This window comes from Leuciscus leuciscus (genome assembly GCF_965113295.1).
Source record: "Leuciscus leuciscus genome assembly, chromosome: 23".
Taxonomy (NCBI): Eukaryota; Metazoa; Chordata; class Actinopteri; order Cypriniformes; family Leuciscidae; genus Leuciscus; species Leuciscus leuciscus.
The window spans coordinates 18,403,467-18,423,587 of record NC_138747.1 but is presented as its reverse complement, the minus strand read 5'-3'; the positions used below and the strand labels follow the sequence as shown (position 1 = coordinate 18,423,587).

General features: G+C 36.8%; 1 protein-coding gene across 8 annotated transcripts in view; it reads right to left on the bottom strand.

The window, feature by feature from the left end:
• The window catches only part of myom2a (myomesin 2a), a 25,302-nt gene extending 5,181 nt beyond the window's left edge, over positions 1 to 20,121 (bottom strand). The window contains exons 1-28 of one of the 8 annotated variants that reach the window (XM_082156188.1): positions 19,182 to 20,120; positions 19,043 to 19,067; positions 18,887 to 18,950; positions 17,526 to 17,628; positions 15,533 to 15,625; positions 15,214 to 15,349; positions 14,859 to 15,010; positions 14,043 to 14,135; positions 10,397 to 10,485; positions 10,272 to 10,313; positions 8,905 to 9,069; positions 8,661 to 8,822; positions 7,451 to 7,592; positions 7,017 to 7,210; positions 6,458 to 6,514; positions 4,926 to 5,053; positions 4,434 to 4,617; positions 4,242 to 4,259; positions 3,806 to 3,980; positions 3,549 to 3,670; positions 2,694 to 2,711; positions 2,143 to 2,330; positions 1,884 to 2,010; positions 1,537 to 1,715; positions 1,294 to 1,408; positions 587 to 746; positions 163 to 269; positions 35 to 79 (exon numbers count right to left, since the gene is read on the bottom strand). In XM_082156188.1, coding sequence (XP_082012314.1) covers positions 35 to 79; positions 163 to 269; positions 587 to 746; positions 1,294 to 1,408; positions 1,537 to 1,715; positions 1,884 to 2,010; positions 2,143 to 2,330; positions 2,694 to 2,711; positions 3,549 to 3,670; positions 3,806 to 3,980; positions 4,242 to 4,259; positions 4,434 to 4,617; positions 4,926 to 5,053; positions 6,458 to 6,514; positions 7,017 to 7,210; positions 7,451 to 7,592; positions 8,661 to 8,822; positions 8,905 to 9,069; positions 10,272 to 10,313; positions 10,397 to 10,485; positions 14,043 to 14,135; positions 14,859 to 15,010; positions 15,214 to 15,349; positions 15,533 to 15,625; positions 17,526 to 17,605 — 2,971 coding nt within the window. In that variant the 5' untranslated portion in view covers positions 17,606 to 17,628; positions 18,887 to 18,950; positions 19,043 to 19,067; positions 19,182 to 20,120. Of the gene's footprint in view, positions 1 to 34; positions 80 to 162; positions 270 to 586; positions 747 to 1,293; positions 1,409 to 1,536; positions 1,716 to 1,883; positions 2,011 to 2,142; positions 2,331 to 2,693; positions 2,712 to 3,548; positions 3,671 to 3,805; positions 3,981 to 4,241; positions 4,260 to 4,433; positions 4,618 to 4,925; positions 5,054 to 6,457; positions 6,515 to 7,016; positions 7,211 to 7,450; positions 7,593 to 8,660; positions 8,823 to 8,904; positions 9,070 to 10,271; positions 10,314 to 10,396; positions 10,486 to 14,042; positions 14,136 to 14,858; positions 15,011 to 15,213; positions 15,350 to 15,532; positions 15,626 to 17,525; positions 17,629 to 18,886; positions 18,951 to 19,042; positions 19,068 to 19,181 lie in introns of all 8 variants that reach the window. The other 7 variants (XM_082156189.1, XM_082156191.1, XM_082156190.1 and 4 more) reach the window with 7 other exon arrangements.

Here is a 20,121-nt window from a genome sequence, read left to right as displayed (position 1 = left end):
AAAAACATTCATGAACAATCCACAGGCAACTCACTAGGATTTCTGATGTTGTAGCTCAGATCAAGCACATTTTTAAGCTCTGTAAAAGAAAACAGGCATCATATTCATCAAACTTCATCTTTATTAGTAAATCAAGGAGATATGTAGATGCTCATCTCTGACCTTCCTCATTGACAGAGTAACTGGATGAAACTCCATTTGTATCGGTCACCGAGACAGAGTAGATGCCCAGATCCTCCATCTCAGGGTTTACAAATGTCAGCTTTGACCTTTAGCAGAAAACGTTGACACCACGAACGTTTGTGAAAAATTTACACCACGTTGTTTTATGATGCTGAGTTAATAAATGCAACAAAGTCTCATGACTATTCCTGAGTATTGTTCGATTTGAAAAATCTCACTATGATTTGCTCAAGCTCCCCTGAAGGTTAGGTTTTAGGGGTGGACCTTCATGATAGCGTTTTATCTTCAAATCACACGTTTTCATACGAGTCAGATTGTATGAAATTGCCAACTTGTTCAATACTTACAAATTCTCATGAGATTGGGTTGAATAAAATTACAAATTCACACAGAACAGACATACTTTCTTCCAGAGGACGTGATGGAGACCCTGCTTGATTCGGTGATTTCTTTGTAGGACTTTGACCAACTGAACTGAGAGGTTTCAGAAACTTCACAAGCTTCAAAGTTCAGGAAAATGTCTCCAGTCTCTTCATCCACACCACATACGATCTCCTTTGTACCTTAAGAAACAAAATAACAGAAAATAATAACCAAAAAAAATGTTGTGCCATTTTCCTGGTTGCATTTGCACCACCAGTATGAACTCTGAAGTTACGTAAGCTGGCAAACAGCAACGTCATTTAAGAGAGGCATTCTACATCGTCAACAAAAGCTTGACAAGTTCCTGGGCTTCGGCGTTGGTCCATTTATCACTGTTTTCCATGTTTGTGGAGTTATGTATATGTAAACTGTGTGTTTACATGCCTTTTTAAAAATGGCGAGTACTGGTGTAAGGCATGTATTCGGCCAATCAACGCAGACTTACGTACCTGGTAGCTCCTATTGTGCTGGGTTAGACCATACTCTGAAGTTTGAGCTAATTTAGTCCCACCAAATGGCGTTCCTATAACTAAAATCATTCCCAGTTCCTGCGGTGTGAACATTACAAAAAGCAGGTACTTCCAGCAATAGTTATAGGAACTATGAAAATGTTTCTCAGGTGCGAAAACCCCGAAATACGGGTTTGGAACTATATCTATATGCTGCATGTTAAAGAATGTCTGTTACCTGGCAGTGCTTTTGCACATACGGGATCGGACACATCTGAGGCTTTTCCAACACCTTTATCATTCACAGCCCGCACTCTGAACACATATGACGCTCCACTCTCTAGTCCAGTCACCTACATATCAGAGTACACACATTTGAACACTGAATCACATTTATTTATGTGCTTAGCTTCTGTGTTGTGCCACTTCTTGAACTGAGAGGCTATTTGAATTTTGTAACAAAATTAGTTTTGTTTCATACCTTCAGGTAACAATTCCCCACTGGCTCAGCATTCACAGTGACAAAATCTGATGAACCCATTTTAGCCATGTCCACAAAGTATCCAGTGATGGGACCATCTCCGCTGTACACAGGGGCCCTCCACTGGACCAGGATGGAGCTATCCCGCACCTCCCAGAAACTGATGTCATATGCTGGTCCTGATGATAAAGAGAAGAATAGAGGATCAAGCTATAAGCAGCTCTAGTGAAGACAATAGTGTCGTTATTCAGCTTGAGTCAGTTCAATGTTGAATTATTTTAGTTCAATATCAGTGTTGATGTTGAGATGTTGAGACTGTAGTATAGTGGAGTAAAAGGGGAACTGACCAGGCTCAGCCATTGTCCAGGCTTCACAGGCAAAAGCTTTGCTCGGCTCAGATGGCAGGCCAACTCCGGCCAAGTTAACAGCCTGAACCTTGAACTCATAGAAAACGCCACCGGTCAGATTCTCCACCTGTGGTAAATCCGGAAAACACACAGCAAAAGAATACATTTAGAGTACATTTTTATTCCATCAGTAAATATTATTTTCATATTCAAAGTTCTTGTTTTAAATACACAAGAAATATATTCATGTAAAGCGTACCGTGAAGATCCTGTGGACAGCCGGACTCGGGCTAACCTCCTTCCAAGTAACCGATTCTGCCTCGCGCTTGTCCACGTAGTAAGACGTGATCTTAGAGCCGCCGGTGTGTTTGGGGCGTTTCCAGGCCAGGGTCATGGAGGATCCATTGCAGCTCAGCAGATTGATGCCGTATGGGGAGGAGGGAGTAGCTGATTATGTGGGACAAAGAGACAATCATTCAGCGAGACGAATAAAGGTCCTGAGGATCACATATAGCATACGTGATTGGAGCCGTGGATGAGCCATTGTGGATCAAATAATGATCAGGTGCAGTGATTAAAATAATTTACTGTGACAGCAGAATCACTTAGATACAGTGATATTGTTAGACTGATTGGTTACGGTTAGCATTCATAAATTCACAAACAGGCTAGATTGTCACTGTGCCTCTGTCAATGACTTTAATGCATACTGAGTAAAAGAAGAGCTGATTTTATTAGGCTGGTGTGTAAATATCAGGAGTGGATGTGTTAAATTACTTTATAAATGAAATATATCACATACATACATACCATACTCCACTGCACCCGCTGTATAAGATAACACAGGTGTTTATATGGCTATCTTCAAAACACTTCATTCAAATGTGTCTTATAAAAATTTTTACGTGTCCACCCATTGCATGGTTTCAGGTTTCTAAAATCAAACAATAGTGCACGTCATGCACAAAGTACCTCATAGCACACAAACATCTTAGAGACGTCTATTTGATGTCTGTATTTAAGTCTGCATGATGTATTTTTTAGAGTGTTTGCTCATCTGCAATACGTCTCTGAGACGTCTCCTGTCAGATGTCGTATAGACATTTAGAAGATGTCTTTAAGATGTTTATGGTTTAGAATGTATGTAAAACTGATCTTTCTAAGATGTTTATTAGATGTATTTACACTGCAGATGTTTTCCAGATCTATAGCAGACATCTTACAGATGTACCTGTGCTATCGTTTTCCATTTAAAAACAGTTCGACACATAAATAAATAAATAAATAAATAAATAAATAAATAAATAAATAAATAAATAAATAAATAAATGCTTAGAATGATATACACCTTCAATTTTCTACTATATGTCCTCTCTGCTGTTGGATACATTTGCATATTTTCACAGTGCAACTGAAAATGTTTTTGCATAATAAAACATCCACGCCACTAGGTGTCAGTATAAACCACAAGACCACTGTTGTATTCTGGCCAGTGAAACAAATTATTTAGTGTGCCTTTAATAAGTCAACAATGAATCCCTTACAAATTATAATAGTCACAATTTTGGTTAATTAATTGTCTTATCCTAACTTTCCATTCCTTTTATTACTGTTTTTATAAAGCCATTACAAAGACATTGCTATAGATGTCAGTTGTGTACGTACAAAGTGCAGCATCAATGAAGAGGGGAGCCGATTCCTGTGATTCTTCACTCAATCCGTAAGCATTCACGGCTTGCACACGGAACACGTAAGTATCTCCTGGGACCAAACCATGGACCACAAACCTGACAAAAGTAAGTCCAGACAGACAGGCCCAATGTAAACCTACTTCCAGAAACCACTGTAAGACTTCTAACATTAGAAACTTCTTTGGTGTGACAAAGTTGAACTAAATCTGGACATTTTTGAGTATATTTTACCTGGTGTGTTTGTAAGGTCTGTGGTTACAAGGGAACCAGGTCTTAGAGCCGATCACAGAGGCATCTACATAGTAACCCATCAGGTTGTTGGTATGTTTTGGGGCCTCCCACTGCACAAAAGCAGATGTTTTGGTGTTTCTGGAAGCAATCACCTGTCCCGGGGCAGAGGGGACACCTGCACAAACCAAACACATTATCAGATTCGTCACCAGATTTTGCCACAGATTTAATAGGGAGTGAACTCTGCCCTGCTGAAAGTGAACATGTTATGGTGGACGGATGTGGAGGTGGAACTGAACCACAGCAAATGTGAGCCAAACAACATCAAAGTGGAGGGGACAGCAATGCATTTCAGATCATAGTATTATTTGAGACTTTCAAAGAAGTGATTTCCTTTTCGCAAAGCAGAAGGCTGTGGAAGCTTAAACATACATACCAATGTTCGGAACAATACCTGCAAAATACAGCATGGAAGTAGTTACATAAGCAGCATATATAGAGTTCTTTGCACTGAACATCATCTGAATGATCTTTCAAACAGCTTATTTAGCATATTTGGCATCGGACAGTTAGACAACCACAACAGCAGGTCTGTTAAGTTGCATTTGGCCAATTAGAGCCTTCTTACCATAAGGGTCCACCTTTTGGATGGGTGCTGTGGGCTCTGACGGCTCACTTGAGCCATACTTGTTGACAGTGATTATGCGGAAACGGTATGTTTTCTTGTCCTCCATATCGAAAACAGGGTAACGGGGGGATCGTAGCTGGACCGCAGTGTTGAATCTCTGCCAGATGTGACTGTCACCTTCACACTAAGCCGAGAGTCATAGATGACCATTATGAGGAGAGTTTCCCCCTTACAAACCCAGTAATTATGGGATAAACAATCTATTTTAAAAATATGATGACTAGCACTGTGCAATTAATTTTCATGTATAAATTCCTCACATTATAAAAAAAAAATGTCTTGACTAATAACTGTTTTAAATTGAACATTATGTTTATTCTTTAAGATTTTACATTATTTACAAATTTACATTATATTATTTCATACATTTGTAACATTATATAAGAAAAAAAAGTATTTTTTTTACAGTTATAAAAGTGCAAACACACACACCTTCTCAATGAGGTACCACACAGGTGCCCGTCCTCGAGGGCTAGGTGGTGTCCAGCTCAGGACAATATATGTTTTGTTTATTTCTGTAGCATGCACATTGGTGGGTGGACCTGGTATTGTAACATACACTAAACAGGAATAAATCAGATGTTTGTTTATACAAAATACTTTTAACATCATCTACTTTACACTCTTATTCGCAGTGTGTTAGTACCAGTGTTGGGGGTAGCGCATTACAAGTAACTTGAGTTATGGAATCAGATTACTTTTTTACAAAAAAAATATCAGTTACTTTTTCAAATAAGTAACTGAAATTGTTTTCCCATTTATTAACCTCTACTCTACAGCTGTGAATTTGTAGGTAAAAGTAACGCAAATGCAATGTAACACATTACTCTCACTAAAAAGTAACTACGGTAAGTAACGCAATTAGTTTATTTTTTAGGGAGTAACATAATATTGTAACACATTACTTTTAAAAGTAACTTTCCCCAACGCTGGACTTAGTACTAATGTGTTGAGACAACATGAATTTTTGGCAAAATAAGTAAATGAATTATTAGGACTTGTATGCTGACAAACAAAGCTACTGTAGACAAAAGAGCTGAAAGCCATACAGTATATTACATGGATTACTTGGACTTTACTCAGAATATTCTGTGAATATTTTGAGCTTTGTAAGAGAAAGAAAATACATTTCAGCCAAAAATTCAGTTGGTCACATTTTAATATGTTGAACTTTAATTAATTTGATTAATTTAATTTAGATGGATGAAATTAATTTAATGGATTATTTCACTCATTTATTTGCTGGTTAAATTCAATCTGAGAAAACATGTTTGGGGTTAAATGCAGCGATGACGGTAAATCAGCATTTTTACCGGTTAGCTGGTTAATAAGTTCACACTTAAAATGTAACATTATCTATCATAAATTATTATTATTGCCACTATTTATTCATTTATTTTTGCCAGACAGGTCTGGGTAGCTGAATTAAATACCTTTAGGAAATCATGCCTTCATCTAAAAACCGCATTTTGTTATTTATTTTCTAATTATATATTTTATTATATTTGCAGTTTATGTAACCTCATATTAATTGAGAGACTACATGTAATATCTTTATTTAAAAAAAATTATTTGTCAAAACTAGGACTACTTAAAATGAATTAATAAAGCAAAACGGGTGATTAAAATGATGAAAAACTTGACCAGATACAGGACACTTTCCATTCATATAAATTTTAGTCTAAAATCTAGATTTTGATAAAAAAAAGGTGTCATACCTTTTTCTTTATCCTTGGTTACAATGTCCTGTTGACATCACATGCATGCATAGATACAAGTAAGAATTGTCTCTCTTAAAAATGAGATTAAAGCTTCATGTTTACCCCTTTTTGTTTCAATAATTATGAATGAATGAAATGAAATGAGTGTTAAGTTGTAAGGTACTTTGACAAAGACAGCATGCAGTATAGGTGGATGGAGAGAGATGATATTAAGGCCTCAGTGAAACCTGAAATCAAATGTACCTCCTTGTAGTTCCTCCTGTCGAATCGCAATGTCATATTTCCCTTCGATTTTAATCACTGTTTCAATACATAAACATAATACTTCATTTTCCCATCAGCTTGGGTGATTCCATTTGAACAAATTAAACACCAGACAGCTTTTAAGATCATCACTACAGATGCATTTCTGTGTGCGATATATGAGTGTGGATTATAGCAACTTACAGAATGCATTTCAAATGTGACACCAAATACATACTATGACTAACAGTTGTGCAAAATATAGAAATACCGGTACATTATTAAAGGCACTTGAATCACACATCTGAGAAAGTCCTCATTGTACAGTGAATTTGGTGCAAAACATAACTGAGCTCATACAGTCGGAAGGAAAAGCATATTACTGAATACTACACACTTACCGTGTCTAAAAATAGAGGTGTCAAGAGCGTGAAGAAGCAGCCTTTTGCAACCAATCTTTTTTGCTCCCATTTAATAAAAACTCTTTTAACGTGTGTGGGCTATACTGGTCCTGTTTCAGCACAATATATTTTGATCTGCTGATAGTTTTTAGTCCTACCTTCCACATCACTCTCCACTTCTGCAGCCGTCACTCCACAGGACATCCTAGAAGGCAGACTGATGCCATCTTTGTTCACAGCCCTCGCTCTGAAGTGATAGGAAGCTCCCTCGGTCAGGCCGTGGACGGGCAGCTTACACACTTTCACAGGGGAGTCGTTGCACTGGACCCAATCCTTTGCTCCTGACTTACGTCTGCCAAGGCAACATGCAAGATTTACACAAGATTTTTATTAGCATGCAAAAATAATTATTAATTTATTATTAATGTAAATAACAACAATGTAAATTATTTTATTTTATTTGAATTATTAAAAAATAAATTAGCTTTTGTTTAAATTATTAAAATTATTTTCAAATAAAATTATTAAAATTATTGAATGCATTTGAATTATTTATACATTAAAATGAAATCTATTTGAAATCTATGTTTACCTGTCCACAAAGTATCCAGTGATGGGAGCCTCATGGGTGGTGTTTGGAGGTTTCCAGGAGACCAGGACGTAATCTGCATTGGCATCAGAGACGGTAACATCCATGGGGGCTCCTGGGGCCCCGGCCACTGTGGGAGGGGCATCTGTGAAACAAATACATTCACACATTTATAAAATAGCAAAACATTTATGAATCTCTTTTTCATGTAGTTACACTAAATGTAATACCTCTATGGAACACCTACGGGGACATGGTAGTGGGAAAAATATGAGAAGATAGTAAAAATTATATTTCAATACCTTTGCATTTGCTCATAAAAAGTTTGCATTGTCCAGAAAAGCTTTGCATTCGCTAGCAAAACTTTTGAATTCCCTCGAGGATGCAAAAGCACTGAAATGTAATTTTTCCGCCCCATCTCGTTTTACTTCCATCACCAGAACTTTTTCAGTCTCCTGAGAAACTGTGCATTCATCACTCGCAAAAAAATCTGCTTTCTCTAGGAAAAGGCTCACAGAGGAACACAAAAGTTTTGCAAGCAAGCGTAAAGTTTACTGGGGGAACATGAACATTTGCGAGCGGATGCAAAAACACTGAAAGATCATTTTTACCCCTTTCTCTTCCCGAGAAACTTTGCATTCATTTGCAAAAACTTTTGCGTATATAATTTATAATATAAATCTATAATTTGTAATATCATTTTTCCGTCCATCTCATATTTCCATCACCAGAAGTTCGGAACTTTTGCATTCTCCCAAGTACGGAGCCCCTAGAGGAACATGATGATGGGAAAAAAAATTAGATGAAAGGAAAAATTATATGTAATTGCTTTTGCGTTCTCTTGCAAATGTTTTGTGTTTCCCCAAGAAACTTTGTGTTCGCTTGCAAAATGTTTTCCGTTCCCCTGAGAAATGTTGCGTTTGCTCACAAAACTTCGACCGAACGCAAAGTTTCTTTGAGGGCGCAAAAGTTTTGCGAGGGAACTTAAAGCTACTCGAGGAAACGCAAAACTTTTGACAGGGAACGCAAAGCATTGAAATAATACTTTTTTCCATCATCATGTCCCTTTAGGGGCTCCGTACCCAAGAAACTTTGCGTTTGCTTGAAAACTTGTTTCTCCCATTTCATATTTTTCCCTTTAGGGGCTCTGTATTATTCCTAGTCATTTTAGGAATGGTTAGATTACTCAATGCATTTATCACTTATTTGTTACCTTTAACAAACAGGTAAGCGCTGTGTTCTGTGGTTCCATCCTTGGTCCAGACGCGGAAGGTGTAAAGACCCTCATCATCCTTGTTCAGGTGAGGAAGAGCGAGCTTGGCGACTCCACCACCAATAGACATCTCAGCCCATCTGGATGGCACTAGCAAAGTATCTACACACACAAATGCAAAGCGTTAGTATCAGTTTAAACTTTTTCAGTGGTTCTAAACTGAAAGACAAATGCAGCATCTCACCATCTCTGTACCACATGACCTCAGGTGGCAGGTTTGGCAGGTCCGGCACCACCACAATGTTGGCCACCAGTCTAACAGACTCTCCCTCGGTACCAAATGTCACTCCAAAAGAGTGCAGCATGGTCACCTCAAGCTTACTGGGATGAATGCTGCTGAGCAGAGGAACTACAGGAAACACAACAGAAACCCAAGATCAGATATGCTCCATAATAAACCAAACCACTTTTTTAAAAACAGATTTATTAACATATTATTACTTCAACGAGCTCATTGTTCCTGCCTTAAATTAGTACATTGTTTAAATTAATATATTATTAGCTTACAATATGAAGAGTTCAGATGCAAAAGCCTCTAAGTGCCATTTGAAATTTTCTTCTAGAATGATAATTTTTATCAAGCTCGTATATTTAAGTTCAGTAATGGCAATGAAGATTACCTATTAGTTGTCATTTAAGTGAAATTATTGAACTTAAATATATGAGCTTGATAAAAATGATCATTCTAGAAGAAAATTTCAGATGGCACTTCATATGTACATTTCTGAAATACATAACTTGTAAGCATCACCTCTGATCATTTTCTGTACAGCTGCTTTGAAACAACTGTATTGTGAATGTACACATATTGTGAAAAGCGCTATACAAATAAATGTGAATTGAATTTAGTGTTTTAGTTTGATATAAATCTATTAGATAAATCCTCATATTTTTTATGTATTTACTACAATACATTTATTTTTTGAATTTTATTATTGGATAAGGATTTATAAATTGTAGAGACTGCACTCACTATTATCAATTCCTAACCAATAGGAAATATTTTAGAGCTCAGAGTAATGAGAAAAATTACTAAATATTTAAATTTAATTATAATTATCTAAATATTAATTTCTATGACTTTTCATTGTACTCATTTTTTTAAGTCCTATTTATTTATTTCAAATTTAAATTAAATTACTTTCTGTATTTATTTTTATATTTATTTATCAACCAAACTTTATTTGCTTAAATCCCTCCATCCCTGTTATAGTAAAGCCTACTGTTTTCACATTTCATTATTTCATATTTATTACATTTCATATTAAATTTCACATAACAAAGGCAATTTTTTCTGTCCATACTTGTTCACATCACAATCACTTGAACTATGAAGTATGAATATGAATGCACTTTTATGTTTATTGACAACTGGTGTTTACCACACTGCCTTCTGTTTACAAGCACAAATGAACCCTGGGGAAAGAATGTGCCATTGTTTCCATATCTTATCAAGACTTTGCGCCCGGAACAGAACAGATATGTATGGCTCATGATCTCAAGTAAGGCCCTTCAGACCTGGGCGTCTGCCAAACACAAGCTCCAGCTTACCTTGTCCTGGCAGATGGGAGAGCTCTCCTCCCCCTTGTGGCCCTACATGGAAAAACAAGCAAAGTAGATCACTAAAAAGACCACTCACCAAAAGAGAAAGATATGAGGAGAAAAGAGACACTCACTCCTGACACAGACAGTAGCTTTGGAGGTGGCCTTTCCCTGAGGATTGGTTGCCACGACACTGTACACTCCAGAATCAGTAACTGCACATCTGCAATAAAACAACATAATTTCACAATGTAAATCAACAGACTGAACATGAGTTTTCTAACCAAAATATAGTTTATAGTGTCCATATGGGACATATTCATTAGAAATCAGATTAATAGGATAGTTCAGCCAAAAATTTAATTTACTCATATCGTTTCAAATCTGTTTGACTTCCTTTCCTCCACTCCGTGAAACACAAAATATATTCTGAAGAAGGGTTCTCAACAGTTTTGGTCACAATTGATGTCCATTGTATGGACAAAACAAACAAACAAACAAACAATTTTGGAACGACATGAGAGCAGGTAAATGATGAGAGAATTTAATGTTTTGGGTGAACTAGCAATTGAATCAGCAATGTCATGAACACACATAAACTTATAAATAGTATTAGAGATTTTTGTAAATTAACTTATTATATAATTTAAAGTTCAAGTGTGTAATTTCTGTACCTCTATAGAGCTGGTAAGTCCCGCCCCTTCCGCTAACCCCTCTGGACCTCTAGGTTGAAAAATCGTCAATGCAAGTGAATGGGAGAAAATAATTATTTTCTGGTCCCGTTTGAATTGTGCCATGAATGTGAACATATGTTCACATATGTAATTTTTTATATAATTTTTCGTGTAAAGAATGCTACAATTTAGCGGGTAGAAGTTTGATACGGTTAGACTTTGTGTGAGAGCACTTTGTGGACTACAACTCTTCGCTGCTTTCGACGCGTTTGAAACGTCACCACCACTCGCACACGGACACTAGCTCACGGATCCCGCTAAACATGGCTGTGTCTTTGGTGCACTTCACCGCCTTCTTTCAGGGAGAGGACAAAATCGTTGAGGTTGGCGAAAACCACGGGTAAGTCAACTTTATGGGGTGACGTCACATAGGCGACATGTAGTCTTTCTCGTTATGTCTTTTCCACAACTGCTAGCCGAAGAATCATACCATATACTGTCAAACTCGTAACATGAAAAATTATATAAAAAATTCACAGACAACATATGTTTACATTATTTTCTCCCATTCACTTGCATTGACGATTTTTCAACCTAGAGGTCCACTTGGGGTTTTACAGATGGGCGGGACTTACCAGCTCTATTTGAATAGATTTGGAAAGTAATGACTGTGTTCAAAAAGGTTTCCCTGAACACGCCCCCTCTCTGCCATTGGTGAAACAAACAGATAGCCACGCCTCCAACTCACACCATTTGTTGTTGAGCCACTGTTGCTATGCTGGGCTGGTCAGAATTTTCAAAAACACCGATTTTTTAAAAGTGCTACAGAGCCATAGTTTTTTTTTTTTTTTTTTTGGCTAAATCGTTTGCAATGTCTTACAATTGTCTACGCATATTAAACTGGGACAAGAGAAAAAAAATTTATGGAAAAATTACAAACTTCAGCTTAAAAGGTGAGATAAAATGTTTGCTTGGTGATCCGCTGTTGGTGTATGGCTAGTTAACAGGGGGGGGGGGGAGGGGGAGTGTTCTATGTGTTCATCACACATCTTTCACAAACCGTTTGGTACGAGTGTGGAGAGACTTCTGCATCCAGAACATGATCTCACTGGACAGCAGTGTGTTGGTTTCAGACATGCTGTGCTCTCCTTGAAGCACGGAAATGTGACCTTCAGTCCCTGTGGACTATTTTAGAGCCACTCCTTTCCCTTTGCAATGCATATGGCATGTTTGTCCTAACCAATGATATTTTCTTAGGTATTTGCATTTTGTTTCTCTCTGAGAGTCGTAGTAAAATATGCAACAAGCTTTTTTCAAGCTTTTTTGAGAATGAAAATGACACATTTTACCATGAATGAGTGTCTGGTTAGATCAAACAGTGGCCACTGCGATGACCTGTGATCTCTGAGAGGTGCTACTGTAATGGCGGCTCTGGGTCTTCACTGGCGTCAGGCGTTTCAGGATCAAATGACGCATAGCTAAGTTGAGCAGAACCGACAGCTGAGACTTCTTCAAGATGAACCTCACTGGGACTAAATAGGAAAGTGTCGCTTTTAAAAGCACTTCATTCACTTTCCCAGGGCGTTATAAACAGGGAGGGGTGAGTTGCGCTCTTCCATACAATGAAAGTGAATGGGGCTCCAACAAAGTCAGTCTCCAACAATGAGTAGGATTGGATTGTAGGCTACATTAAGCTATATGATAGCTTTGTGAGAGTAAAACAAATTAAATTTAAGTAAAGCAAAATAGAAAATTTTGCTTCACAGCCATGGTCATCATTTGCACTGTAAAAAAACATTCCATTAAATGTATGAAAACCCTCCAGCTTTTCTGAGAGAGAGAATAAAAAATAAAAATAGATAAATAATATGACATATAGTTTCCCAAATTACGGGAGTAGGGACTTCTGGGAAGGTATTTGTTTAACGCCATGTTAGCACTGGGGCCAACACACAGTAAACAACAAGCAAAGGTAGTAACATCGCAAAAACAAGGTAAACAACACCTTCTGTACTTTTACTGTTTTTCACCATAAAATAACATGGAAATTAATATTGTTTTCTTGAAAATACCTGACAGTAATTTACTGTAAAATATATAAATATGAAATTACATGCAATGTTAAACTATTAACAATTTTTCACTGTGTATGTTAAGGCAACTTACAGTTAACCAACTACCAGGTTTTAACTGTAGCATTTGTCTTATTCTTTAAAAATGTAAAAAAAAAAAGCCACTCAGCATTTTACCTGGCCACAGTTTTGACTTTTGACATGGTTCCACATACCATGGGGAAAAACTGCTATATAGATATTTTAAAATTATCTCATAATTTGTAATATTATCTCATTATTTGGCAGCAGGTATATTAGGCTGCAGTCACTCTAAGACATGACACATGAATCCATTGTACTGTTACACATGCGTTTTCTTTCTCAACTGTTTACGTTCACTTAAAACATAACTGACTGTGTTTACGTGAATACTCTCCAAGACCGGCATTTTGACTTTATTTTGTGTGTATTTGACTGTTTAAGTGCAAGAAGCAGCGAAAAAGAACTCAATTTAGTGTTGAGAGGCAGCTTTATGTGTGCGCACTTTGGGTGTGAGCACAAAATCTGCGGGAATGAGTAAAATTATGCGCAATACGCCCAATCCCAAGCCCTGTAACACTAACAATATTCATAGCAAATTAAACGAGTGAGTGAGGCGAGGCGGGTTTGTGTTTCAACTCGCTGTCAGAGAGATGAGAGAGCGAGAAAGCACAGCTGGTATCGTGTATCTATTCTGCGGAAAATGAGTCAAGCCCTGCAGGTCACCATTCACTTTCATTGTATGGAAGAGAGCAGCTTGGACATTCTTCTCAATATCTTGTTTTGTGTTCCATGGAAGAAAGAAATCAAATGGGTTTTTAAAAAGACAATGGACAAGTATATATTGAATCCAAGTTCTCTTGAAACTAAAATGTGTTGCTAATTCATGCAAGTACAGTATGTATAAAACAAATCAACTTAAGTTGCTTATTTTGCAACTATAAGTCAGTTTAAAATGGAAAAAGGAAACTATTAGAGGCCTACTTGTAAACTGAGGGTGTGTGAGGTCATACCTGCTAATAATCAGACTGTGAACCCCATATTTGCTCTCAATTTTGTACTTTCCAGGAGCACTCAAGCGTTCAATGACAACATCATTCCTATACCTGCCAATACAGAGAAATACAGTTTAGTTGTGCTCAATTTTAACCACATCAGTGAGAGAGCCAAAGTACAGTAACAGTAAACACATAATGGACCTCATTAATGAAGCATGAGCAGAATAAATGCATCTGACAATTTATTTAAGCATAGTTTTACTAACAATTTACAAACAAATTTCTTCTCATGTTTCATTGTTTTTTTCCTCAGTATATTCAAATAATATCACAAACAGTTTATGTTGTTTAAAGTCCCCCTGTGGTGAAAATTAGGCTTTTAATGCTGTTTATATGTCTATGTGGTGTTTATAATATGCTTTAAGACAATGTGCAAATTCATGTCAGCACCATTGCTGAGTATTTTCTCCTTAAAACTGCAGTGAATCAAAGAGTCTCAAAAACGCAGTTTGAAATCGCTGGTGTTTCTGACATCAACGTGTGATCGTCAACGAGTGGATCTCTGAGCGGGTGTGAGTGAGTGGAGGCGGGGCTAATTTGCATATTCATAGAACCAAGTATACTAAATGAGGAAAGGGTGTAGTGTTACATTCAAGCTATTTTAAGGCACGAAGAAAACATTTTTCAAGGTAAAAACGTTTAAATATGTAATTTTGGTGATCAAAGATGAGTGTTAAGGGATACAATTATTGACTACAGGGGGACTTTAAGTTTGAGTCATCTAATCAGTATCAAAAAAATTTGGATTTTGGAATTGAAAACCAATCAAACCATTTGACAATAGGGCTGGGTTGGCCGGACACAGTGCAGAACAGCTTGACGGGAGTCTTCTCCCACACAGTGTGAGATCTCAGACTGACCAGAAAGTCCGGTGCTTTGGGAACCACAGCAGTAACATCCTTCCTAAAAGACATTCCCTTCACCTGTTCAAATACAGAAGGAACAGAGTAAAGATTCAAAGGTTCTGCTTTTTTGATGTTCATTGTAAAAAAATATATTCTTTTGTGTTCCACAAGAGAAAACAAATACAGGTTTGGAACGGCATGAGCATTTTCATTTTTGGGGTGAACTATCCCTTCAAAGGCATTTTGTAGAGATATTCTTCCGAGAGGTTTAAGATGTTCACCTCTCTAGTAATCTCGATATTTTTCACTTGCTCATGTGTGGCCACTTTCATTCTGTGCAGCTCCTGCTGCAGATTAACCAAATCTCTTCCAAAGTGAGCTGCCATCCTCTGATACTCCTGCATGCCCTCGGGAGCCCTGCGCGCACACACACACACAAAAAAATGACATTCCATACTGTACAGGTTTAGTCTTAAGAGTAAAGTGACACTATCATTTTTTGTCGTCTGTAAATATGGAAGCGGGCTTCTGGTTTTCTCTTACACTGTCTTTAAATAGCCTTCTGAACTGTAATAGATGCAGGAGCCAGTATAATCTCACCTCTCCCTGAAGGTTGGCACTGTGTAGGCTGGTTCTGCCATAGCCTCAGTGGCCTGGACCTGCTCCTTCTTCACGACCCGAGAGCTTGATTTCCTGACAAACACATCAAAATAGCATTCGAGTCATGTTTGCATTGCGTGACGGCCGGTGTGAGCAATTTGTTACATTTCACACTTTGTACTGTTACAATTTTACTTACAGCATTGAAGGATGGATAATTGATTTACTATAGTAGTATACAGTATATTGTGGATTTACTATGGTGGTTATTATTATAAATGATGAATGCCAAGTGCCTAAACCCAACAAAGACCAGCCTGATCAGGAAACCATATTTCGCTTGCAAAAACGAACCTTTTTAACATTATTTCAAACATCACTTTCATAATTTTAGTTAAGTTTGGTACCAAATTAACACTTGTAAAAGAAATTATAAAAAAGGAGTGCACTTAATTGTATTGAATGTGAACTTGTAGTGTCCTTAAAATCTTAAAAGTACAGTATATTTAAAAAAACTGAACTGGTGGACAATATAATATGAATTGAATACAATTCCACTTAAGTTTACTTAATTCTAGTACATTTTCATAACTTTTAAAAAGTGCATTTTTGTAATGTCAAATATCTTGTCATTTTAAGTGTATATTAAGTACATTTGAAATCAAATTATGTTTAAGGAAAACTTATTTTGATGTGCTGATTAACATATGAAAGCATGTTACAATTAAAGTTGATACAAATGTAAATCTTAATATAAGTGTAAATTGCCACTTAATTAGAAATATATTTAATAAATGCATACAAGTTTCAATCAAAATGACATTAAAGTAGGCTATATTTTAATTTACCACAAATGCTTGTTATTATATTTGGCAGTACACTATATTTCAAAGACAATAGAAGTTATGAAAATTACATGTAAAAATGTACCGAAGTGAAAGTCAAAAAAGCAGTTCAGTTAATTGCATTTAATATAAATGTTAATTTAAACTATAATACATTATAATTTCATTTTAATTTACATTAAACGTTACATTAAGTTTGCACTTACAGGAAGCATATTATTTTATTATATAAGTAAATTATTTCCATAATAAGTAGCCTACTCTTTCTTGAGTACTTTAGAGAGTCAATAAGCTCATGTGATCAGATGCTAACAGGAAATGCTAAACAAATGCAGCATGTTTCATTCAACAGCGCCAGCAAAGCTTTAGAAACGGCTTTGATCGAGCACTGTAAAAAGTGATCAGTTGACAACTTAAAAAAAATGAGGAAACCTGTAGCCTTAAAATGATTAAGTAAATAAACTTCATGCGTAATTGAAAAAAAATAAGTTATGTGGAATTGTCACATAACTTATTTTTTTCAATTTCACTGTACATTTTGTTTAGTCAACTGATCACTTTTTACAGTGTCTTTTACAGTGTCTTACCAAAATATGGTAATTGGTAATTACTCTGTTCTGCCAAGTATGCTGTCTGGATCCATACACCAAATTCTTGCAAAATCTCTTGCAAACATTGATTTTTGAGGGCCAAATTGATTACAGCAACATAATCAGTCCCTGTAATGTATAGTATGGATTGGTAAAAGCTGATTTATTCATGCTTGTTAACCTAAAGGCAACAGCACCCACACTGAAGCAAATCTGAATTCCTCTTCACCCAAAATGTGAACTGAATACAAATCATTTTCTTTCTTGTCAGCTGAGAAGCTTGAGTGCCATGCTTCATATCATATTTTCCTACTGTACTGTGAAGCAACATTTTCTCCTTTCTCACGACTGATGCATGACGTAACCTTTGATCAGCCAACTGAGTATCTGAGTATCAGGTCACTTGACCTTTAGATGTCTTATGAAGCAACAAAGAGAGCGGTATTAGCATAAGCGAAGACGTTCTTCTGGCCAGCTGAAGCCTTTGAGCAAAGCTCACGCCAAGGCTATCCGTATGCTCGGCCAATCAAACTGAGTTGAACCACATCCATCCCATACCTTGAGTGATGGACAACATGTTTTGAGCTTTGATGTTGCGTTTGCTCCTGCCGATAAAGTGTTACGGCCCTCGCAGGCATGTCGGGAACACTCTGAAAAAGACCTAATGACCACACCAATACTCATTGTGCAATCTAAATCACCTTTAAAAGGGTTTATACTGGACAAAATGTACAGTTAAGAATGTTGAATATGAATATGGAACAGTTCTTGCGATAACATATTGGGTAATATTGTAAACACAGGTTAGCCATATATACACACTCTTAAAAAAAAAAAGGTTCTTCATTGGCATCAATGGTTCCATGGAAACGTACTCTAAACTTCACTCTAACAGCAAAAATGTCTTTAAAGAACTGTTTACTGAATTTGGGATAACTTTTTATTTTTAAGAGTGTATGTAATAAACAGATATATAAAATGATTTGATAATTCAAATTATTCTGACCTACATAATATATAATAAAGTAATAAAGGAAATAACCTTATAAACACAACCCCAGATAAAACCAAAACCAAATATTGCCTGCCCAAAATAAATCAGTATATAAACTGTTTATCAAACTTTATGTTCATATTTTTTTTACTTTAGCTTTTACTTAATTATGAGATCAATAAGTTATGACAACGTGTTTTTACATTGCTTTAACTCATCAAAAGAAGTTAATACATTTTCAACCATTTTTAGTTATAGATCAACAAAGTTATAGATTCAACTCAAGTCAGTTTAATGTAATTTAAGTTGAAATTACTTAAACATCCAAGTTGACTGTACTTAAAAAAATTGTAAACTACCACCAAAACCGCCTCTACTCACATTCCAGCCCATCAGCAACACCCATGAAGTCAAGGGCATCACATTACAGGCAGAAAGTGAAAAGCTGACCCAAGAATAACTGGCACAATTTATGGACACAAACACACACATCTCAGAATCCAAGTCGGAGCAAAAGAATTTGAGAAAAATCTCTTAGATTTGACCTTTGACCTGCACATAATATGACTATGGCGACAAGGTTTCAAGTGGAAACAAACAAATCAATAAACAGATTTGTGCATATTTCAGCATTAAATGAACTCTTCAAAATTAGAGCTCAACCTGTGGGAAAGTAATACCATTTTCCCTTCCTCACTAAAACAAATATTAAATATGGAAGAATCAAAAGTGACCAGACATTTGGTAATGATCTAAAGTCCAGAATCATGTCACACAGTCTTTCCCCCCCAAGTATTCAATAATATCTTATAACAATATTCAATTGAAATCGTATATGTGAAATACACCCAGTATGATCATCTGGGCAACGTACGTATCCCAATACATATCTGTTAACAGATTAATAAAATAAAGCTGCACTTACCCCAAGAGAAAAGAAGAGCTTTGAGTGTTGGAAGAGCAGCCTGAGAGCAGTTGGAAAGCTCCTGCTGATGGAACAAAAATAATGCGCTCACTTAGGGAATGTCTTCACTCAGCCACCCCATGTAAGGATACTCTTAAGACTATATATAGCATTTACCTCAATTTTTAGACCATTTTACCGACTGAAAGAGGACAAGACAACAGATTTAGTTTAACAGGGGTAAATGTTCATTTGTTTCTTTTTAACTTATCTGATGATTCTTGAGACATACAAATAGGGTAAGATAGGATTTTACCTGGAATCACAACCTCAGAGGGATCGGCACTTGGACGTTGTAAGCATGTATACGTCCTCACTAACTTCTAAAGGAGAGAGGCACATTCACGGCAACTTTGGGTTTAAGTTCTGTTCAAAATAAGAATCTTTTATCCCTCTGCACAATTTTGAAAGACGCTTCAATTTGTAAATATTCAAAAAGCCAAGACAATTTCTTATCAGTTTTTAAATGTTACCTTCAAAAATAAGTGATTTCCAAAATGATGCTTAAGTCGGCATCTTGGGAGCCCCTTTTTAGGGGTTTAATCTACCCTCCCTCTTACTGGGCTACAGTTGCCAAAATCTATTTTTAACAGGAGATAAAACAGAGAGAGACTGTAAGTGACACCCTGCAGTTACAGTACTGCTATATAAGACATTAACTAATTAATGGTGTCTGTCAAAACCCTGTAGATGTAGAGCAAGACCAGAAAAAAAAATAAAAAATGAGCCAAAACATTAAGGCCAGTCACAGGTGAGGCGAATATCGTTGATCATCTCCTAACAAGGACACATATTAAGGTCTGGGTAGATTAGATGGTAAGCAAACAATCAGTTGTTGTACGTGTTGGATGCACGAATAACGATCGGAGCGATTTTGACAAGGGCCAAATTGTTATGGCAAGCCAACTAGGTCAGAGTATCTCTGAAACGGCAAGGCTTGTGTGTTGCTCCCGGTCAACAGTGGTGAGAATTTACCAACAGTGGACCGGGGAGGGACAAACAACAAACCGGCGACAGAGTGTTGGGCGCCCAAGGCTCATCGATGCACGAGGGCAATGAAGGCTATCCCATCTGGTCTGAGCCAACAGAAGCTCAACTGTGGCACAAGTCATATTAAAATCTTAATGATGGTGCCTATGATGAACCCCGTCAACCGTCGAAACGGTGTACAATGGGCACGCGAACGTCAGATCTGG